Source organism: Lipomyces tetrasporus, assembly GCF_029532465.1.
Source record: "Lipomyces tetrasporus strain NRRL Y-64009 chromosome Unknown POJ06scaffold_1, whole genome shotgun sequence".
NCBI lineage: Eukaryota > Fungi > Ascomycota > Lipomycetes > Lipomycetales > Lipomycetaceae > Lipomyces > Lipomyces tetrasporus.
Window position 1 is genome coordinate 901,873 of NW_026611596.1, and position 22,615 is coordinate 924,487.

Genomic DNA, 22,615 nt, shown 5'->3' on the forward strand with positions numbered 1-22,615 from the left:
CAGTAACCAATCCATTCTCGAAGTCGGAGGTCAGAGAACCCTGAACCTATGTCGGCGATCGGGCCGCATTCGGTTTCGAGCCGATGTCGGGAGCCCCTCCCTTGCTTGTGATGCTTCACAACATTTGATCCAACACTGTCAGCATAGAATGAAGAAGCCTAAGTTGGCGATCGGGCCGCATTCGGTTAGCCGACCTCGGAAGCCTCGGCGTTTGCTTTTATAGAAGATATATAATTAACCATGGATGTTCATGATTGCCGTATGTTATGTACTCAAATACATCCCACCTAGTAATTGAATTGATACGTCGTCATTCATTGATTTTGGACAATAAATATCTTTCCTTCAGTCAGACATAAATCGCACGCACTTTCAATTGATTGCAAAGATGACAGACGATCTGAAAATCCTGACACCAATTGGCATGCTGGGATACGGCTTCAGCGAATCGTTATTCTGGGCTGCAGTCGAGGATGGCGTCGACGCAGTCATTCTGGACAGTGGCTCAACAGACAGTGGGCCATCAAAGCTCGCTCTAGGTACCACAACTGTCTCTCGCCAGTCGTATGAGCGTGACCTGAGTATCCTGGTTGCAGCATGCCATTCTCACAAGGTGCCGTTGCTTATTGGTAGGGAGAGCCAATTTCCATCAGTATTGATATATACGTTGGCAGTGGACTTGTGTTGACTCTTAAACAGGATCAGCAGGTGGAGATGGTGCTAATTCCCATGTTGATTTATTATTCAACATCATTGAGGCATGCATCGAGCGTGAAGGATACCGGTCTATGGAAATTGTCCGTATATATGCTGAAGTAGACAAGGATATAGTCAGAGAAAACTTTGAGCGTGGCTTAGTGACTCCTTGTACACCTGCTGTTCCAGAACTGCAGCGCGAAGACATCGACGACGCCTCTCGAATCGTCGCACAGATGGGCCTAGAGCCATACTTAAAAGCCATGAATGAGCACCCTAACTTCGATATTATTATTGGCGGCAGATCATACGACCCATCACCTTACGCGGCGTTCTGCATGTGGAAAGGCTTCAGTGATCTGGGGATTGCCTATCACATGGGGAAGATCATGGAGTGTGGTGCATTATGCGCAAAGCCAAAGAGCAAGGAAGCATTGGCCATTGTCAGGAGAGATAGCTTTGACATAAGACCTTTGGACGAAGCGGCCAGGTGCACAAAGAATTCAGTCGCTGCCCACACACTCTACGAGAAGAGTCGTCCGGACCTCTTGCTAGGCCCCGGTGGAGCTTTGAACTTGACCAAAGCTACCTACCAGGAGCTCCCCGACCAGCGGACTGTTCGCGTTCGAGGATCCGTATTTACTCCAGAGACCCAATATACAATCAAGCTTGAAGCTGCGAGGGCCAGAGGCTATCGAAGTGCATTCATTGGCGGGTTCCGTGACCCGATTCTGGCCTCTCAACTAGACGACTTTCTTGAACGCGGCAAAAGACGTCTCAAGGATTCCATAACGTTTCCTTTCAAATTTGAGACACACGTTTACGGCAAAAACGGTATTATGAAGTCTTTGGAACCTGATCCAAATCCCACATCCAAGGAACTTTGCGTCGTCGGAGAAGCATGGGCAGAGACACAAGAACAGGCGACCCATGTCGCAAATATGGCAAGAATCTGGTGTCTACACGGTCCGTATCCTCATCAAATCGCAACGGCAGGTAACTTTGCTATGCCCTTCTCGCCTTTCGATATCCCGCTAGGACCGTACTCGGAATTTTGCATCTACCATATTATGCCAGTTTCAGACCCAACCTCTCTTTTCACAATAACGGTTGATAGTGTCATTGGTAGAAACACCGCTCCTGGTCGTAAATCTCCTACGATCCGTTTGAAGACTGAGACAAAGACTACCAATGGAGTACACAATGGAACGTTTCCAGAATTTCCGAGCTCAAATTTGCTAGGGCAATCTCCATCGCCTGGATTCATCTACCTTGCGTCGCTAGCCAGTGTGCTTCGAAGCAAAAATGCAGGACCGTATGAGCTCACATTCGACATCATGTTCCCTAACCAACAAATCTACAACCAAGTCAAAAAATCAAACGTCTTGACAGCCGAGACTATATCGCACTTATACCGCATCCCGTTAGAGGAGGTGCTCGTCAGTATGTGGTGGGAACCTGCCCTAGCATACAAGGCGACAATCAAACGACCGACTGTCAGTGCAAGTTTTGGCGAAACGGATACGCACGGGAATGCACAGCATGCGCCATTGATGTATCTGCAAATTCCGAAACCCAATTCAGACCTGCTGCAGCCCCAAACATGAATACATATCTGACAGACATACATGGTTAATTATGAACTAGACTTAATATTGCGGTGGGAATGAACCGTGTGGGGGTAATCGGAAATGTCGTTGAATTGATGGGCCAACTGATTGAGCATTTCATTAGCCTAGCGGTATCGGTGTCTTGTAATAAAACCCAAGTTGTCGCATGCCACATAATCTGGTCATATGACAAGAACAGTCCGGCTGACGCCCCCATCGTTGGCAGCATAACAGATAGTATTCCATACGTGTTTCCAAATGACCGCCGAAATATCAGCACATGGTCAGCAAAACCACTCTCGTCATATATCTACTTTGATCCGGCTATCTGCTCCATGTGAGAAATACAACCGACCAACGTTAATATCTTTGGCGGCATTGGCCTCTTGTGCTTATAGTTTATAGTTGATTTGATGTTATATGTTTTGTCGGCTTATTTGTGTGTTGATTGCCTTTTTGTTTAAACATCGTTTGGTGCGGCCGTTTGATGTTAATCCTTTGGTACCTTTTCATATAACGTGATCGGCAAGCAAGTGGATCGTCCCAGCAAGCGGATCGGCTATTCATCAATTTACCCCTATTGTAATTCAAATTGATAAAACATCACAACAATGTCTCAACCTGATGAAAATAAAGAAGGAAGAATTTCGCTCGCAGCGGATGCCTATAAAAAAGGGAAAATTTCCAGTATTAAAGCCGCTTCGCGCCTGTATGGCGTGCCTTACTCTACTCTTCACCGTCGACTCCAGGGGCGCCCGTGTAAGGCCGATTCTATCGCAGGAACGCGAAAGCTCACTCAGACGGAAGAAGCCGTGCTTCTAGAATGGGTCCTCTCAATGGACAGGCGTGGGCTTCCTCCAAGGGTGGCCGACGTTCGAAAGATGGCTGACTTGCTTCTAGCCAAACGGGCGGAGTCTACTTCAGAGGAACCCGTTAAAGTCGGAGAGAAATGGGTGCGCAACTTTATAAATAGACATCCGGAATTGAAATCAAAGTACTCTCGACGATATGACCATCAACGAGCGAAAAGCGAAGATCCTGAAATCATTACGAAATGGTTCAATCTTGTTCGAGAGACAGTTCAGGAGTTCGGGATCGCTGACGAAGACGTGTACAATTTTGACGAAACTGGATTCCAGATGGGTGTGATCGGAACCGCAAAGATTGTTACATCTGCGGCAAGAGAAGGGAGACCATTTCTGACACAGCCAGGGGAATCGTGAATGGGTCACCGTTGTCGAAGCGGTGAACGCTTCTGGCTGGCGACTTCCACCAATGGTTATCTTTCCAGGGAAGGTCTTCCAGTCGCCATGGTTTACTGACATCCCAGATGATTGGTCAATTGCAGTGAGCTCTAATGGGTGGACTACAAACGAGCTTGGTCTTCAATGGCTGAAAGACGTTTTTGACAAAAATACTCGCGATCGCACGAAAGGAAGATACCGGCTGTTAGTTTTAGACGGTCATTGCAGCCATAGTACACCAGAGTTCGATCGATATTGTATGGAACACTCTATTGTTCCTTTATACATGCCTCCTCATTCCTCACACCTGCTGCAGCCCCTTGACGTCGGGTGTTTTGCGCCACTCAAGCGAGCTTACGGTCGTCAGGTAGAGGATATGACAAGGGCTGGTACCAATCACGTTGATAAGGTTGATTTTTTGCGGCTTTATAAAACCGCGCGAGAAGAGGCACTATCTCCTCCAAACATTAAAAGCGGATTTAGAGCGACAGGGTTAGTTCCTTATGATCCAGGTAAGGTATTATGTAGCTTGTCTCTGATTCTTCACACACCCACTCCGCAGAGCAGTCAACCACAATCCCAAGAGACATGGGTGCCTGAAACTCCGAAGACAATAATCCAATTGCAGCGTCAGGCGGACAAATTAAAAAATATTTGGGACGTCGCAGCGTAAGTCCCGGAAGTTCAACAGAGATGGCGATAAACCAAGTCTAGAAGTGCGCCGAAGTGGCACTATACCAGACAGCCATTTTAAATGATGAAATTGCACGACTGCAGGAGACTGTGCAACAGAAAAAGAAGAAAAAGGAAATCCCAGCACAATATTAACCGGGGTAAAGGGTCGGCGGCGCACACCTAGCCAGCAAGACAGGGTCGAGGGAGGGGACCGAGACACTATTGTGTTGAATACGTCAGCTAAGAACAAGCCACGCAAGCTCTGAAATACAACTAAAAATAGCTCTGATATATGTTATGTTGCTAAAAATAATTTATATTAAATTTATAATTTGATAATGCTATATAATGTTGCGTTCTTAGCTGCTATACGTAAAAATATGGCAGATGGCGGATAGGAAGCGATCCGCTTGCTGGGACGATCCACTTGCTTGCCGATCACGTTAGCTCGTATGGTGCATCCACCCAAGAACCAAAAAAAGTACAGCCCTTTTCGCACAATTTCTATCCACAACAACAAATCGTCATTTATCAACTGGGAATGTATATTAAACTGTTGGTAAGGCTGCCATCCCAAGATTGTCGCTTATTTTATTTCCTTAAATAAAATTTTTCGAACGTGATCGCTAGTACTATTTTGGTGGGTACCGGGTCCCTTAACTATTGTAACTACCAACTTTTGGCCGATGGGTACGCTTGCCAAAACCCTAAAACCCTAAACAGCTATTCTAGCTTAGGAACTTCACATTCCTAAACCAGTATAGCGCCGGTTTTACGAGGTCGCGTTAACTGTCGCGGTCGCGTTAAACACATTACGCGATCATCGCCTGTCTGTTGAGAGAACCGAACATCAAGAATAGCTCGTAGAAATTAGCAGTAAATATGGCGCCTCGGTCAAAACGTTCTAGAATTAATCAAGAGAATGCGAGAAAGAGATTCCGCATTGGAGCAATTGATCAGCAACAATCCGATAACGAAACGACCCAAGTTGAGACTCGCGATGCATTATTGGCCCAACGGACTTAGGCGTCGATGATGACAGTGACGACACGTTCTTTGACAAAGATTATGTTGTTGAGGAAGACATGCGTGTTGAAGCGGAAGAAGTTCATTGGAACGATAGCGTGATATCTGAGAAAATGGATGCACTGGAACGCTTGTCCTATTTTTCGGAAGCCGACAAGAAGCTCAAGTATTCGACCCGTCCTGGAGGATCCGAAAGAAGTTTACGAAGATGGAAGGCGAAATTTAAGACGAAGGTTCGCATGGCCTCGTTATCAAATTACAACTTTACAGTTGATAGTGATGTTAATCCCAGCCAGCAGAATATCAAGGTACTTTATCCCAGAGTGAATACTCTTCAATGTGCTAACACCCACAGGCCCGATCGATGAACCAATCAAACATTCCCTCCATGAGTTAGTGGCTAAAGTTGAGTCGCGCATGAAAGGAAATGCGTCAAAAACGGAGATGAACCAACTCAGGATACTATTATTCTACTACCAAGATCTATTGAAAGGCAAAAAGAAAATGGAAGCGTCTCTAAACATCGCCAGATTAGCTTTAGGAAACAGAGGTCCATACATGGCAAGCGTCGTTCGTGCATGGGGAAAACTCTTTGAAGAGACTGGATCATTAGGGTCACCAGACGGACGTGGCCAGCACAAGAAGCTTCGAACTGCTCTCGATGATGAAGACATTAAGCGCAAATGTATTGAATACTTCCGAAACACACCGACAAACCAGAGAACTGCAACAGCGCTGAAGGCCTTCTATGAAAACACAGTCTATCCAGAATACAGTGGTAGATTTGAAAGAATTAATATATCTTTGACCACGGTTACGGGCTATCTCCGCAAGTGGGTGTTCTCACTAGGTCGTCACACTAAAGACATCTACTTTGACGGTCATGAGAGGCATGATGTCGTCCAATATCGGCAACAGTGGGCAAAGAGAATGATGGCATATCGATCGCAGATGAAGGAATATGATGGGACAGACGGTAACATTGTGATCGAGCCTGTTCGTGCAGCCGGTGCTAGAGAGATTGTACTCATCACCCATGATGAGTGTTATTTTAACAGCAATGATGACAATGCCGTTACCTAGACCCAAAGGGGTGAATCAGTTATTAAGAAGAAAGGTCAAGGACTTGGCTTGATGGTCTCTGACTTCTATTGCGCGTGTCATGGCCCGCTGCGTTTCGAACAGGAGACCTCTCGAGTGATTCTCGAACCTGGAAAAAATCGAGATGGGTACTGCAAATCGGAACATATGGTGGAACAGCTTGAATCCGCAATTGACATATTCGAGAAATTACACCCTGGATGCGTTGGACTATTTTGCTTCGATCAGTCGTCTAACCATCAGGCACTCCCAAATGATGCTCTCGTCACGTCGAAACTGACATTGAATGCTAAGGTTAATAGCTCACCAATAGTCAATGGATACTATGAGCAAGATGGTAACACTATCTGTCAGCCAATTATTTATCCCAGTGATCATGCGAAAGCTGGACAACAAAAAGGTATGAAGACAATACTGAAGGAGAGAGGGCTTTGGAGAGATGGCATGATCTTCAGATGCAAAAAGAAAGCCAGCGATATTAAACAGATGCAGCCGGAAGTTTGTTGTGCAACTCATTTTCTCGCACAGCAGCCTGACTTCCGCTCGCAGCCTTCGCGACTTGAACTTTGTGTCCGCGCCTCGGGTCATTTGTCTGAAATGTACCCCAAATTTCATTGCGAATGCAATTATATTGAGCGTGTTTGGGGAAATGCCAAACGCCAGGCCAGAGCAGAGTGCGACTACTCATATGGTCAGCTAAAAGTGCGCGTCCCCAGGATTCTAGATGAGATGCCGATTGGACGGGTGAGGAAGTTTGCAAGATCTGCGTGGAGGCACATAGAGGCTTATGCCCGCGATGTAGATGGGAAGACTGCAATCTTCGCGGCAAAGAAATATAAATCCCACCGAAGATTGCCAGCGTCACTGGATTCAGAGTAGATTTACAAAATTGTTTTTGGACCGTGGTATTTTGCTGTGTTAGTTATTTAATTTATTATAGAGAAACATGGAGCTTCAATGCGCTATATTGTTTAATTTTATGCTTGGCCTGACATTTACGCAATCTATTCTCAAAATTACTAGCCTGTAATTAGGGTTAGGGTTAGACAGAAATTATGGCCAAATGGGTTAGGGTTTTTAGTTCTTAGGTGGATGCACCATATGGTGAATCCACCAAAAAACTGAAACACCAACCCTTCCGGAGATAATTTCGGGTACCCTAACCATGTGCGTAATTTTAAAACTGACTGCGTAAATGTGAGAGCCGAGGAAGATATTTAATTAATTCTAGAGCGTTTTGAGCGAGGGGCCATATTTACTACTAATCCTTACGGGTTGTACTTTGATGTTCGGTTGAATGGATTTAAACATTAACACGACGTCGACGCGTTAACAGCGCTATACTCTTTTAGGAGGTTTAGCGGCGTACTCATCCGCTGGTGTTTACCATAGTTGAGTGAGTCATTACCTACCAAATAGTACCAGCGATCACGTTCGAACTTTTATTTAGCGGAATAAAATAAGTGACAAATTTGAGATGATACTCTTACAAACAGTTTGATATATATTTCGAGTTGATAGATGATGGTGTTGTGTTGTGGATAGAAATTGTTGAAAATGAGCGGTACTTTTCTCGTTGTTGGGTCGATGCACCATACCTAAATAAGGGGATGTGCTTGTTACATCATCGAAGCGCGCAGCCCAAGGAAAAGGGCTTACTTACCCCGCTTGTTCGCGTCATCGCCTCCCTCTTCAATAAAATAAATCCCAGTGGTTGTTCATTGATTTGTATTTTATAGGATTCATTTCTTACTCGACCACCATCTGCACAATGAACCCGCCAGCCAAGAGACACAAAGGAGTGGCGTGCGTGCACTGCCGACAAATGAAGGTAGGCATAATCAAGAAGGACTCGGCAAACTGAAACTCATGCTCTTAGCTTCGATGTGATTCGGGAGACAGATTCCCAGCCCCGTGTTCGCGATGCCACAAGTCTGGCCGTGACTGTTCCATCAATCCGTCTTACAGAAGGACTGTAAGAAGAGAGTAGGCCGCAACAGCACATCATCGACCAGGGACGTTTGTTGACAGTTGTAGCCGTCTAGATGAGCTGGAGCGAGAAATACATATGCTCCGAAATAATTTACGGGACTCATCGACGAGCGTGAATCGTGTAAAAGACCCTGTGGATACACCGTCAGTGGCGATCGAGGAGCAGAATGCACGCCGTCCGTCTTCTACTGATACGAGCCCATCGCCAATCTCGGACGTTGAAATCTTAGAGCAGACCGTGGTCTCTAGGGACCTATTTATTAACATCTTAGACGAGTACGCTCTGTTCAAACGCTTCTACTGTGTCGGACCACCGTGCTTACTTGTGGTAGATATTACCGATATTACCATCCCAGATTTCAATTTTTACCTCCCAAGGAAAGAGTGCTGCAAGGATGTGGTTTCTCTCGCCTACTATTTTGGGCAGTGGTCGCCGTCGCGTCAAAGTCCGTCCAAGGATGTACGGAATTCCGGCAAAGTCTCATCTGGCCGATTAGACGTCTGGCTATGGAGAGTGCTGTCCGAGAAACCCCTTCGCTGTCTCTCGTGCAAGCGTATTTACTGCTGTGCGTCTGGCCAATGCCCTTCGGGGCGGTCGCTGATGACCCTTCCTGGACATACTGCGGCATAGCTACACACAAAGCACAGCATCTGGGCCTTCATCGACCAGATCATCTCAATGAATTTGTGCAGGGGGCAGCTTTTGACGACGAATTGCTCGTGTCGATGAGAAATACATGGCTGGCTTGCTTCATCGTAAACCAAAAGTCTACTTACCCCATCGTTTATCATATGGTCAATTGCTAATACCCGAATGTAGCATCAGCGCCAGACTCGGTGTCCCCGCCACGATCAGGTCAGACCACGCAGTTATGCAAGCTTTAAACAATGACGACTTTTGCAATCCTACATTCCGCCATCTATTGGAATTAGCACACAAGGAAGCCACGTTTTCGGAATTGCTAGGCCAAAATGTCGCTACTGCAGACGGACTCACATCTGACCCACTACCTGTAATCCAAGCCGCTGACTTGGATATTGAGCAATTCGAAATGAAACACAAGTCAACCTGGACGAGTGGGGTGGAACGGAGCTTTCTTGGTACCAAGCTTAGACTTTATTCATATGCATTTCTCCGATCTGATAGCATGGTGGACTGTCGAACGGAAGACAGAGCCATAAACAGGACGAGGAGCTTGACGACTTGCTCTTCGCGGATATCTTTCTTGTCGTATATGTCCAAGTGTCATGGGGCAGCTCTGCGGCTGATAGAAATTTCATGCCCAACCGAGGCGACCAATTTGACGACTCATGATGATGACCTACATTTATTAGGACTATCCAGCACATCAGCAGCAGCAGCATCGAATTCAATGCACTTTTTGACTTCTTCAGACGTTTCCAATATTATTTTGGCCACTTTTGTATTATTACAGCTCACGAGAAGATGGAATTTTAACGTTGATGACACAGAAGCGGACAATGCGATAAGTCGAGCTTGGAATCTACTTTCGTCTCTTTCGATTGCCGAGGGGGATCACTACAACAGAATTTGCGACATTGTCGAATATATTGGCAAGTTAAAGTGGCCTTCTTCATCAGCATCGGAACAACACCAACAACAACCAACCTTACTTATTAGATCTCGAATGGGTACGAGCATTGAATGGGATCTAATACATAGCGCGCGTCGGAGATTTGATAGCGGGTACGCAAGTTATAGCAAGCAACTGCCCGAAATGCAGCAGTCAGGAGTTTCGTTAAACAGTAATATAAGTGTGGATGCCATGATAGGCTCCCCGGAAATGCTCAGTGAGCGCTGTGCTGCCTTTGACCACATTTTATGGCCCATGTGGGATTCAAATTCGGGACCAAATCATTTATCTTAGGTAGTTTGCTAGGCGAGGGGCGTTAATAATATTACGATTTAACGTACATCACAAGTGACCTGCGCATCTCAAAATACCATAGTAAATGCTAAACTTTATCCCCAATATTTTAACGACCATGGCAGCTTATTGATTAAATATTTAATATATGGGCTTTTCTGAGTGTAAATAATAGTACACAAAAAATTTAAGCTCTTTTAAAACAATATTTCGTTATGTTACCCTAAAATACACTCTAGTTTAGACGTTGAACGATAAATATATATATGAGTCATACCAGTGATTATACAGCGCAGTAATACATCAGGAATGCCATTTCTACGGTAGGAGTTCAAGTTTTCACCTCAAAATCGACATAGTTGTTGACATAGAAAGATGTAATTCAGTAACTTACGCATTTACTATGGTGTTTTGAGGTTCGCAGCTCGCTTGTGATGTACGTTAAATCGTAATATTATTAACTGAACCCTTTTTTTGGGAGGGTTGTTCACATCAGTAAATCAGTATTTCAGTTTTACCTGCTAGAGTGTGTCATAAATGCCAATTTTGGAGTTTTTGGCGCGACTGTTGGCACAGATAGAACCTTGGAAAGGACAGGCCCTTGTAAGAATTAATGAATACATTCATGACTGACAGACATTATTAGTTTAAAGGAGTGTTATTTACTCTGAAATCATAATATTACGATGATAAAAAGACGGCAATGCTACTCAGCAAAATTGGATTGCTATGTGGCAAGGGTCAATCCTAGTACCATCAACAATGATGTACCGAAATCATACGCATACACCATAATCCACAAAAGCAAGGATACCAAGGCGTCGAGCGAACCATGAAAAGAATACAACACCCGTACTATTTTCCACGAATGCGAAAACATGTGGAAGAGTACATCCGACGATGCGAAGATTGTAATCGAAACAAGTCAATAAACCACCAACCGTATGGAAAAATGCAGATTCCAGACCTACCGAGACAAGCATGGGACAAGATCACAGTTGACTTTATACAAGGATTACCAGTATCCAAAGATACAATTATTCGGATCAACTATACTGAAACAATTGTTGACCGGGTCACGAAGTATGTTATTCTACGACCAACGCAAAAAGATCTTACAGCACAACAATGCGCGATAATCATGTTCCGAGAAGTATTTGCATGGACAGGTTTACCCACAGAAATAATTTCAGATCGAGACAAATTATTTAAATTCAAATATTGCCAAACGATTGCGACAGCATGTGGAATGACTCACCAGTTATCGACTGCAAATCATCAGCAGACCGATAGACAGACTGAAAGATTTATTCTAGCTCGTTGAACAATATCTTCGACCTTATCTTGATTGGAACCAAGACAATTGGGTTGAATTGTTACCCATGACCCAATTTGCGTTGAACAACGCCCGAAACAAGTCCCGCACGTTGCAAATGTAGGAAGACATCCAAGGATGAGTTGGGACGAAGTTACCATCGAAGGACGATCAGATGAAGCCATGCTACAGGTAACCAGCCTTCAGCTGATGCAAACAAATATGTCTAAGTATATTATGTGGGCAGAACTGCGCATGAAGCGCTGTTATGATCAAAGGTGCGAGGATGCAAAGTGGGGGAGAGAGTTTACTTATTGCGACGAAAACCAGGACAGAAACATTTCAATATAAAAAGCATGAGACCAAGCAACAAGTTTGACGCAGTGAAATATGGACCATTTACAGTCAAGAAGAAACTCGCCAACGACAATTATGAGCTCAAACTACCGAAGGGAATGCGGGTGTTCCCAGTGTTCCATGTCTCATTACCTGAAACAACGGAAAACCCAGAGAACAAAAATGAAGAAGCTAACGATGACGAGTACGAAGTGGAACGACTTCTGAAAAGAAAGTTGGAACAAGGAAGACTCTTTATCTTGTCAGATGGAAAGGATACGGACCTGAAGACGACACCTCGGAACCAGTTAATCATTTGCATTGCCCAGAAAAGATTCGAGATTATCATCGACTAGTTCATCGACCCAAGAGAAGTTCGAAGTATCGCGATCAGAGGACTCAGAAGGAAATTCAAGGGCAGCAGCCACCAGCTGTTCGGTCTCCAGATTCTGCGTCTTCTCCTCTTCTTTCGCGAGCCGTTTCTGCTCTTCCTTATTCTCCTGTTCTAGACCCTCTAACTCTTCCATTTCTTTATATCTCTCGCTATGAAATCACCCGTGCGCCTTTTAAGCAACTTTTGCTCTTTTCGCAAACAAAGAAGTTTTGACATAACAAGCTCTTCCTGTTCGTCAAGTTTACTTTGAGCTGCCACTAGACGACGCCATTCACTATCGGAATGATGGATTCGACTCGACGCACTTCGAATTATTTCGAACACATTCACCACGACAATCGGGATCTTCGCATTTAATGCATGATTTTTAAGACGAGCACAACGCGAAAAAGGGCCAATCATTTTGAATCCGTCTTCTTTGATTCGACGCGAAAGATTGTTTTTGCGAACACTCACTTGCACCCGAGGACATGATTAACCCATAACTGCAACGTAGGGATGCTATCTAACTTACCTATCCTACGGATGGAACCGAGTCATTACTGTCGAGGACGTCAGTCTACAAAGGAGGGGGATTGTCACAAGGACCAGCCACTCAAGAGCTACGGACGGGAGTGAAGCAGGGCAACGACGGGGATGAACCAGGGGATGCGATGCCGATGGATATATAAGAAACGCTTGTTTATCATGTAGTTAGCATTTTGTGACAAATTTTAATGTGTCTTTGCATTGTATGCGAGTGGCTACTTCCATTTTGACAGGAAATAACGGTCATATGTTTTGGGGTTCTATAGTACGAGTGTTTGCTTGCACAGAAGCAATAATTACCCGTGCTGCACTCGTAGCCGAAACCCTGGGGTCCAGCTATTAAAACGCGAACCCCCTATAATCTAGGTATTAAGTAATAGCAGGCCAGTGCATCCATTTCCATCGATTCCATCTATTTACAACAAGCACACGGACACGGAGCGGATCGGCTAACCCTTAGCTTCACTGACTCTCGTGGTCTTGACCGGAAAGATCACGTGATTCCGGTGGATGGAAAGAGATGCTAGATCAAAACTAATTGAAGTACAAAGTGCTCTGCTAGCTATATATAGATAAAGAAAAGAACACTGAAACAAAGAAAGTCCTTATCGACACGTGGCACGGGCGTGACCGATGATAGGGCTAAGCGAAGAAGATGAAACACTGCTAATTATCAGTTGACACGTGGGGTGTACCTAGGACTACACTTCCCTTCCCATAGGATACAGGTAGAGAATATGTCGGATGCGGATATGGATAATATACCTTTCCACAAGAATGTCATCAAAGCTGAACGTGCGAATCTTATAACTCTATACTAACTACTAATGGAGGTTCCGGAACATTCATCAAGCCGAGCCGCGCCCGCTTGGTTCAAAGGGAAGTAGCATGGACACGATAGCCATGCCACCAAAGAACGATGCGCAGATAAACAACGGCGCTGTCGTCTGGACATTTGCGTAGCTTCCGATGAGAGACGCCATGATATTGCAGATTCTGTTAATTGCTACCGCTAGCCCGTATCCAGTTCCTCGCGAAGCAGTCGGCAACAATTCTGGGGTGATGCCGTACAGACCACCGAAGAAGATGTTCTCTACTGCACTGATAACACACGACACGGCGAAATTCTGGTTTGGTGTCTTAACTTGCGTATAGGCGAAGAGGAATATCATCGTCAAAAGAGCGCCAATGGCAAGCGTGCCCCGACGGCCGATGTATTTGGCGTCTAGCAGCGGCCAGGCAAGAAAGGGACCGACCAATCCACATATGTTGCCGATGGCATAGTTGCGCCATGTGATGTAATTAGACGCGATCTGTCCCGGTTTGTAGCCGCGTGTCTTCAAATAGTATGGACGGAAAACTCCATATAGAGGGTTCGCCTGTGATCAATTAGCCAATCACGCCGCAGACGCTGATGAAGTGAAGTCGTACAATGCCTATCAGGATCCATAAAAAGAACAGCAGGATTGTCGAGTAAGCAAGTTTTTTGGTTTCGAATAGTCCAAGAATGTGCTTGAAAATTCTTCTCGAAGAGTGCTTAGCGCCTTTCTCCACGGCCCGCACCTGGCCGGCGCCTTCAAGCTGCTCGAGCGTAAGCTGATGTGTGCGGCCATAGCGATCGGCAATTTTGTTCAAAACCTCCACCAGTTCTCTGTCACGTCCCTGAGTCAGAAGCCATTTTGGCGTATGCTCCATCTTGACAACTGTGATGCGAAGAATCGCACAGACGACGACGAGAGAGCCGGCGGTGTAGTGTAGATAACGCCAGCCTTTGTTGTTGGCATACGTGCATGTGGCCACACTATCACACGAGAAGTTACTCATGAAGCCCCAGGCGAGAAGCCCAGTTATGGTGTATCCAACGCCCCACCATACTGCCATGATTGTCGTAAGGAACGCCTTCTGCCTTGGCAAGAACTCGAGGAAAGTTGTTGCGTCGAGAATGTAATTACCCCCGGAGCCGGCACTGTAGATAGCGACCATTGCAGCAAAGGAGATATAGCTGGGCATGGCGCCGGCGATAATAACAAAGATTGCGCAGATAAACAAAGACGAGTTGAATGCAAGACGACGGCCAATGATATCGGCACCCATTCCCCAGAACACAGCTCCAACGAATAAGCCCACTGATGATGCGACTGAAATGCCACGAATTATGCTCGGACGCGGGTACTGAAGTTCGACTTGGGGTTGAGCAATGCTCTGGCAGACAATCAGAAGCTGTCAAATGTTTGTATCTGGAAATGCAGATAACGAAGGCAGATGGAACAGCAGTTTCACCTTGGTTTGAAGAAACTGCATTTGTCGCTGCACAGCCGGGAGTCCCGCAATGTCGGCTCTCTGGAAGAACAATGCGTAACTTCCTTTATTTTGCAACTGCTCCTGGAAACTCAACTCTCTATGTTGCAGAGAAGAAAAACGGCATTATATCTCAGCTTCCCGTTATCTAGACCATCTTCCTTTGCTTAGCTTGCTACTATTATGGCGTCAACGCCAAAATGTATTCTTCAAAAGTTACTAATTTCCAATGCTTTAACGTGATCGGCAAGCCAACCGATCGCCCAAGCGTGCCGATCGGTCGAAATTCCATACAAAGTAGCGATTTTTAAACATGGGTGCCGTAATTTAAGATACCTGGGTAATTAATAAGATTATCTCTAAAAAAAGAGGCTTGACAATGATTTATAGTCCATTATTTATAAAAATTAAAATTTTAGGTAAGAACTGCTAGCGTGGCTAAGATATAGATGTTTAAAAATGGGAGTTTCTGGACGGAACACCCGCTAAGCCTGTTTTGTCGATGGCGTTTGTATCCCACCGTACCGATTTGCCCTAACCCGCGTCCCAATTTGTTCCAACTTAAACACACGCGTTAAACGAGACGCGTTCGCGTTCGAAACTGACGACATATTTCCATTCTGAAATCCTAGTCTACACTGCACCTATAATGGATCATACTACAGCAATTGCCAATGACACATATAATTTATATGTAGGCATGGTACTGGACACTGATAATCATGCTAGAGATTACATCCAACAGTACGCAGTCCAGCACAATTTTGCGGTTAAAATGGTCACGTCAGCAACAAACAGAAGACACTATTGCTCGTTTGTAAATGTGCCAATAAATACGACCCAGGAAAGCTTCCCTTGGAGAAGGGTGTTATGGGCGACAATGGCTTGATCCGTCTAAAAGACGCAAGAACGAAGTTCAGTGAATGTCCATGGAGGTTTCGTTTTAAAAAGCAGCTTAACGATGCGTGGATCGTCACAGAGCTGAGAGGTGAGCATAAGGGGCATCAGCTGGAAGGTATTAATCCATTCGCCTATCCTGAAAATCGGCCGTTGACGCCTGCGGCCAAAGAAGTGATGGTTGATTTGGCGAGGAACACTTCCGCGTCACGTACAACAATTGCTGGGTTTCTCAATAAACGTTCGATTTGCACTTGGTAGGCAAGGACGTGTCTAATCGCACGTACGATTATACGAAGACTGATGAGTCGTCAACTGCAAAGTTCATACTGAGACTCGAGGCAAATGCCTATATATACCGCCTGAAATTGACTTCTGAGAATGCACTTGATGCTCTATTCTTCTGCTCTCCTGAAGACGTCCAAGCTGCCCGCCTATTCGGACAAATGGTAGTTATCGATGCGACGTATAAAACGAACAGATTCCGCTTACCTCTTGTCAACGTTAGTCACTATTGACAGTAGCATGAAGACAATAAGGATAGCATTATGCTTCGTCACGAACGAGAAACCCGATTCGTATATCTGGGTTTTGCGACAATTGAGTAAGCAGAGAGTGTAGGAGCGCGAGGTGAAGCTAACAATTGTGACAGAGGAAATCGTTTTCACGGAAACATGCCCGGCCGTTGTAATTGCAGCCGCACATAAGGCACTCATGACATCCGTGGCCGGGGTGTTCCCAACGTCGTTCAACTAGCTCTGTCGCTGGCATATTGAGCAGAACATCATGAAAAACTGCCTCTAACCCAAAAAGGGCTTCGCCTGATTTTAAAATTTCTTAGCGCGAAAAACCTTGGGGCACTTTTAAGGTATCCCACTACAAGTGAGCATGTACGCCAGTGCTAGAATAACCTCTTGTCGGTCGAGTACAGATTGTTCGATACCGTGCGAGCCCTTGCATTCATAACTACCATTCTTTGAAATAGGGATCGGCACGGATACACGGATAACGGATATAGCCGCGGATATCCGTAAAAAATTTCGGATACGGATAGACGTTATGCGGATACGGATACGGATACGGATTAAGCAATCTTGATTAGTCATATCCGTGGATAATATCCGTGGATAATATCCGTGGATAATATCCGTGGATATCCGTGGATATCCGTTTACTATAAATTACAATTACTCATAAAACACATAAATGAAGATACTGAGCTCATTATTATAAGAGAAGGTGTTTAATCTTTCTGCTGTGCCCTAAATAGATCGTCATAATGAGCAACTAAGTCTACGCAATCGTTTTTTCGAAGAATGTAGTGGCATTCGCAGCTCAGCTTCTGAGCCGCTGTATCGAGTAACCGGATCCGCGGAAGGGGTATCGGTGGTAGATATAAACTTAATATTCGCACCCCCTTACCTATCGCTGCGGTCACAAACCTGGATCCTGTATATGTATTCCCTTCCGTTCTGTTTTGCTCGGTTTTTGCCATTTTCAAATGACGATATCCGGAGATTTGGTCTCGGTTGTGGATTTCTATTGCCTGCCCCTTACCTATCGCACTTGGTCCAAAAGTGGACCTTGCATATGCACCCCAGTGATCCTTTCTCGGCTTTGATTCGTCATAGGTTGGATCCCAATCCTGTGATTGGTTGAACTGCTTGGAAATAAGCTAGAATAAGTAGTAACGGTTCAGGATTTTGAGCGATGTAAAATTACTTCCTTCTACAGTATAGTGAATGAGAAGTCTGTAATATATAAGACGGCGAAAAGGCCGAAATTCATATGGATCAAGATCATTGTCGTTCCAAAGTAATATGGACTCAAGTTCTGAATCTCAGAATACACAACAGCGTCCCCCTCGAGCGAAGCGTCTTAATCATGCGCTGAATACCGGCACAGATAGTGAAGGCGACTCTGACGAAGGCCCGCGATCCCGTTCGCGTCGTCGCCTTGAAGTAAGTGTGTGAAGTAGTATGAGCCATATGGTAATACATATTACCATATATGATATCATATCATACGGGTTCGTTCATATGGTATGATACGAGTTTGGACGAACCCGTATGATATGATTTGATATGGCCTCTGATGATATGACCATATATGACCATATATAACCCTGAAACTTTAAACCTTATCTATGACCGAAGCGGCTCGATATGTCCGGAACAGCTGATGAGTAGCGATTTGTTATACTCCGGATGGATGGAGCCAGACCATCATAGGCAAGAGATTGGAATGCCACCCGCTTGTCAATTACTCGCGGGAGTCATATGCTGTCCCCTACAGCTCCGGTACCCATGCCTGCTCTTTCGGATAAACGTCCCTTGGCGGGCATCAAGGTGGTGGAAATGGTGCGAGTCATTGCTGGTCCGGTTATTGGGACTATGCTGGCCGCGTTTGGAGCTGATGTTATCCGTGTTAATTGCAGTTCTCTTCCTGACATCAATGTATGTCATTTCGTTTCACCTCTCACCCCCTCGTTCTCCTCCCTTTTTTTCGGCTAACAAGCTAAAGACTACCCTAACCAGATCCTCCAACTTACCCTAAACGCAGAAGTCCGAACCATCGACCTAGACATCAGAAAAGACGAGGACCTAGCACTGCTGCACTCGCTCATCCAGGACGCTGACGTCTTCGTTCAGGGTTTCCGCCCAGGCGCCGTCGCCAGAAAAGGCCTCGGGCTAACCGATCTCCTCGAAATGGCCGGCAAGCGCGGCAAAGGCATCGTCGAAGAGAAGTTAGAGAACGCCTACGGCCCGGACGGCCCATTCTACGAGCGGCCAGGCTGGCAGCAAATCGGAGACGCCGCCTCGGGAAGATCATATGTGACTGGACGCTCTCTCGGTCACACAGACGGCACAAGCGTCCTTCCTCCTCTTCCCCTCTCGGACATGACGACTGGCCTTGTCGGATCCTTGGGGGCGCTGATGGCTCTTCGGGATCGTGCGTGGCACGGCGGCTCCTACCGCGTGCAGAGAGCTCTTGTCGCCGCTGATAACCCTGACCATTTCCAAAGGGTAGGGATAAAAATCCGGTCTTCCGGCACCAAGTGAAACTGTCGATCCTGTCGATCCTGTCGATCCCTGTTCAGCCCCCTGACCGGCAGCTTACAATACTAGGGGAACGCTGCTCTAAAGCTCTCACATGCGAATGGTTAACTTATTTATAGAGTAAATTATATTCGCCCAGCAGGACTGTGTATACTACAGCAACACGGGTCTCGTGTGAACTCGGCCATGGTGAAACGTATGCAGGTGAGCCAGAACCGTGGTTACTCGCACTGCAGTTCCGATGTGGTAGGTTTGCTGAGCGCTAAGCTCAGGGGTGCAGGGGTCTAGCCCGGAGCGAAGTCTCCAAAATCAGCCGCTTCAGCCGCTTCATGTGCGGCTGGATGTGGCGCTCGGAGTAATATATCTGAAGATTAATTTCCGCATACTTGAAGCGGGCTAGCGTCGGCTGAAACCTGTGCAATTGCTGGTCACCGAGGTAGGGTGCACAACCAATGCGCACAGCAGAAGTAGCTTGTACCCAGAAGGCTACCCGGTTGCGTACGGCTTTTTGATCACTCGTTATATTATTCCTTACATGATAGGCCTAGCTACGCTCGTTGGATGGTCTGTACGTCACTGTCAGTCTTTCGTTGTGGTCGTCGCTCCTCTAGTATTGTCTTCGTCTCTCTTTGCTTTGTCTTGTTGTCGTCGCTCCTTCGTACTTGTCGTCGCTCTCGTTAATATTTGTCTCCGTATTCTTCGCGCATGCTTCGTCTTCCGGCGTCCTGCCCTGTAGATATAAGTGGCAGACAAGGCCCGCGGCATATAAGGAGGGGTTTGTGCTCCTCCTCGGACCAAGTAGAAAGTCTTGTGTTGAAGTTCAAGTTCAAGTCCAAGCTCCAAATTCCCAGTTCCTAGTTCCTAGTCTCCAGTTCCAAGCCTTATATCCCCGTGCCTTGTCTAGTCTTGCCTCGTCTTGCCTAGCCATATTTAGTTAGTCTCGCCTAGCCACAGTCACACTAGGGTCCGTTTTGAAGATCTCAGACGTCCCTTGCAGATGAGTCAGTGACGGTTTCACTGGCAGTGCAGCCTAAGAGGGGGGGGGGGGGGGGGGGGGGGGGGTGAAAGATTGATTTTGTCATCGGTAGATCTGTCTTCACTACCAGTGCGGTGGGTTTTCTTTCTCTGTGCCTATCCGAGACAGTTTCTCCGTTTATGTCACTGGTCACTAGAGATTGGTCAATCCTTGAGTTAGGTGGGTGGAAGTCTGGCCAATGTCCTTTTTCCTGTTATGATCTGGCTAGCGGCTTTTCCTTGTTTCCCCACTTCACGAGGTCATGAGCCTGATCTTGTCTTTGCTTTGTTCTGATTGGTGGGCGAGTGCAGGAATTCTGAGTCGTTGTCACCTCGGGTGGAGGAGTTGTTCGTATATATATAGACTTGAATGGTCGTCAGACTAGTCGTGATTGAGATCATAGTCAGTCTGCCTTCCGGTTTTCACTTCCTATTCGTCGTCTCCATCCACGCTCACGCTCGCTTCTCACATACAGCTGCCTTTGCATCCCACAGATTTTCCTCTACGCATACTATCTGGTACCTTGGGCACCATGAAGTTACTGGGCAATCTCCCTGTGGTACTGTGCTCGCTGTTGGCACTAGCTTCAGTGGGATCACCATTTCCTATAGCGATTGATATCACCGCAGAGGATTTCATGGACATGAAATCCATCAAAGTGAGATCTGATGGTACCATCATTAATAACACGGACACTATAGACATCGTCTGTGGTGGATGCACACCATCCTACTCCTATTCATTGGTGGGAGACGGAAACCCACATCAGAACTTTGTTATTACCCAGAAGGGTGGAACGCTTGTGGCCTGTGACACCTCAGGCGCGTCCACAGGGACCGGGTTCGCAACCACTCTTGGTTGGAGCCTGTCTCTAGGCGTAAACTCTCCGTTCTCATCCGTTGGGTTCGGAATCTCGGAGAGCGAAACCTACTCAGTTTCGAATTCTTTCCCGTGCAATGGCGTTGCTGCTGAGACTGGAGACATCTGTGTCCTATTCTACCAGGCTATCACAGCGTTTACTGTGGATGTGACGGAGGTGTTGGAATGCGCTTGTGCGGGTACTAGCACTAGTGACGCAGGAACTGCTATTGTCTATGCGCCTAACGCAAATCAAATTGGCAGCATCGCAGGAAGAGGCATCAATGTTGTCCAACATGGTGTTGAGCAATGTGTTGGTGACTCTGACAGAACAGTCAACTACTACTGTGGACCTCCCGGAGGCCCTGAATGGTGGACTGGTCGGGGTGAAGGTCCCTGGATTGACGACTATGTGAACCAACGTGAACCTCCCGACTGTAGCATCCCTATTGAAGCCAACATGTATACCGACTGATGGGGTTGCATATAGATGTACATAACGGAAGCCTACTTGGTGCGGAAAGTTTAGTCGCGACAATTTCGTGACCCTAACCCTATGGCACTGTCTGCGCTCTTGGTCGAGTAGAGTTTAAGATGCCTACAGTACATACAATACAATGTCATTTAGTTCTCCAAATTTAGCTCTTCTGGCAGCCTTCGCTGTGACTTACAATTTCGACTGCGAACTGCGCCATCTTTGCATCGAGCTCCCTAGGGTATGCCTCAATGAAACGCCAGGCACGCCTTGCAAATCGCCTTATGCATTGCCCAGACGCGCTCAATGGATTGCACTCACAGGGTACCGAAGAGAATTATCTTCGATTTGTTGATTATCGCATTCTCGTCAATCGTGTTATATCTTCCACATCTATTTCATTCCCAACTACTGTACGCTCCTCCGCATCCGCTTCGTACCGTTCCCTGCATTGGCAACGCTTTGATCGAGGAGCAATGCTGTAAAATCCTAATAAATATTAAAATTCAAAGACTGAAGTAAGGTCGTGCTGATTTTGATAAAAAAATCCCTGATCGAAGTCGCGCGTCTGGAGACGCGTCAAAGAAACTAGAGTGGAGTTATGTATCCTTTGTCGCTGTAACCCGTAGCTTTGCTAACCTGCACCGACTTAGCGGAATATTATCTGTGTCTCATGATCTCATGCGTACTTTGTCTGAGCAGTACTTCGCAATCGATCAGTTAAATTATTCAATTGCGTGGCCACTGATGGCTGACATAGTGAAATGTCCAAACCCAGTACTACCGGTGATGGAATTCAGGGTTTCAGCAAATAATGCCCGCTTGAGCAGCCTGATTCTAAGCGACTTATTTCTGATAAGCGCAAGCGTTCACAAAATTCGCGCTTCCTATACACTTAATTGAAACACGACGATATCAGAGCCGGGGTTGCCCCTAGGCTGTGCACATGCGGCGCCCGTGCCCTGCAGCCTGATTATGCAAGCGTGGGCCACAAAACGCATTTATCGGCCGTTTAAGAGGCGTACAGGTGCAGGGCAGCTCGGCGTGCAGCGGTCTGCCAGATAGAGTTAACCTTGGATAACAGCATACAAATAGAGTTTGCCCCTCCCCGTTTTACCCGGCAGTCCCTCGCCTCCTCCTAGTGTTCCCGAATCTTTCAACACAAAGCTGTCCCATACGAACAAAAAATCGGCGAGAAACCGCCCAT

General features: G+C 46.2%; 9 protein-coding genes across 9 annotated transcripts; 8 read left to right on the forward strand and 1 right to left on the reverse strand.

Annotated features, from left to right (window-relative positions):
- Positions 1 to 845: 845 nt before the first annotated feature.
- On the forward strand, positions 846 to 2,281 carry POJ06DRAFT_242639 (uncharacterized protein; the record flags this gene model as incomplete). The annotated part of the gene is made up of 1 exon (XM_056186244.1): positions 846 to 2,281. A coding segment is annotated over exon 1 (1,349 nt), but the record flags the coding sequence as incomplete, so codon positions are not given.
- Positions 2,282 to 5,061: 2,780 nt separating this feature from the next.
- POJ06DRAFT_217233 (uncharacterized protein) lies at positions 5,062 to 5,802 on the forward strand. The gene is made up of 2 exons (XM_056185553.1): positions 5,062 to 5,559; positions 5,607 to 5,802. Exons 1-2 carry the CDS (start codon positions 5,311 to 5,313, stop codon positions 5,646 to 5,648), a joined length of 291 nt encoding a protein of 96 aa, XP_056047158.1. The 5' UTR covers positions 5,062 to 5,310; the 3' UTR covers positions 5,649 to 5,802.
- Positions 5,756 to 6,094, forward strand: POJ06DRAFT_185320 (uncharacterized protein; the record flags this gene model as incomplete). The annotated part of the gene is made up of 1 exon (XM_056184768.1): positions 5,756 to 6,094. A coding segment is annotated over one exon (339 nt), but the record flags the coding sequence as incomplete, so codon positions are not given.
- A 942-nt stretch (positions 6,095 to 7,036) lies between these two features.
- On the forward strand, positions 7,037 to 7,231 carry POJ06DRAFT_177605 (uncharacterized protein; the record flags this gene model as incomplete). Its single annotated transcript, XM_056184732.1, has 1 exon — positions 7,037 to 7,231. A coding segment is annotated over one exon (195 nt), but the record flags the coding sequence as incomplete, so codon positions are not given.
- Positions 7,232 to 8,123: 892 nt separating this feature from the next.
- On the forward strand, positions 8,124 to 10,233 carry POJ06DRAFT_217241 (uncharacterized protein; the record flags this gene model as incomplete). Its single annotated transcript, XM_056185554.1, has 6 exons — positions 8,124 to 8,183; positions 8,232 to 8,338; positions 8,390 to 8,620; positions 8,677 to 9,111; positions 9,165 to 9,581; positions 9,690 to 10,233. The coding sequence occupies 6 exons, from the start codon at positions 8,124 to 8,126 to the stop codon at positions 10,231 to 10,233; spliced, it is 1,794 nt and encodes a 597-aa protein (XP_056047161.1).
- Positions 10,234 to 13,311: 3,078 nt separating this feature from the next.
- Positions 13,312 to 15,107, reverse strand: POJ06DRAFT_293533 (major facilitator superfamily domain-containing protein; the record flags this gene model as incomplete). The annotated part of the gene is made up of 3 exons (XM_056190438.1): positions 13,312 to 14,185; positions 14,238 to 15,026; positions 15,087 to 15,107. 3 exons carry the CDS (start codon positions 15,105 to 15,107, stop codon positions 13,655 to 13,657), a joined length of 1,341 nt encoding a protein of 446 aa, XP_056047162.1. The 3' UTR covers positions 13,312 to 13,654.
- Positions 15,108 to 15,698: 591 nt separating this feature from the next.
- Positions 15,699 to 16,530, forward strand: POJ06DRAFT_293534 (uncharacterized protein; the record flags this gene model as incomplete). The annotated part of the gene is made up of 3 exons (XM_056190439.1): positions 15,699 to 16,242; positions 16,263 to 16,450; positions 16,510 to 16,530. The coding sequence occupies exons 1-3, from the start codon at positions 15,975 to 15,977 to the stop codon at positions 16,528 to 16,530; spliced, it is 477 nt and encodes a 158-aa protein (XP_056047163.1). The 5' UTR covers positions 15,699 to 15,974.
- Positions 16,531 to 18,307: 1,777 nt separating this feature from the next.
- On the forward strand, positions 18,308 to 19,063 carry POJ06DRAFT_264545 (CoA-transferase family III domain-containing protein; the record flags this gene model as incomplete). The annotated part of the gene is made up of 2 exons (XM_056189012.1): positions 18,308 to 18,457; positions 18,539 to 19,063. 2 exons carry the CDS (start codon positions 18,308 to 18,310, stop codon positions 19,061 to 19,063), a joined length of 675 nt encoding a protein of 224 aa, XP_056047164.1.
- Positions 19,064 to 20,607: 1,544 nt separating this feature from the next.
- Positions 20,608 to 21,408, forward strand: POJ06DRAFT_234702 (uncharacterized protein; the record flags this gene model as incomplete). The annotated part of the gene is made up of 1 exon (XM_056185799.1): positions 20,608 to 21,408. The coding sequence occupies one exon, from the start codon at positions 20,608 to 20,610 to the stop codon at positions 21,406 to 21,408; it is 801 nt and encodes a 266-aa protein (XP_056047165.1).
- Between the last annotated feature and the right edge of the window lie 1,207 nt (positions 21,409 to 22,615).

What these genes read in the sequence shown, in the direction of transcription:
- POJ06DRAFT_217233 (XM_056185553.1), top strand. Translation starts at nt 5,311, where the DNA reads ATGCGTGTTGAAGCGGAAGAAGTTCATTGGAACGATAGCGTGATATCT. An exon ending in CCAGCCAGCAGAATATCAAG is followed by an intron (nt 5,560 to 5,606) that starts GTACTTTATCCC and finishes TAACACCCACAG; the next exon opens with GCCCGATCGATGAACCAATC.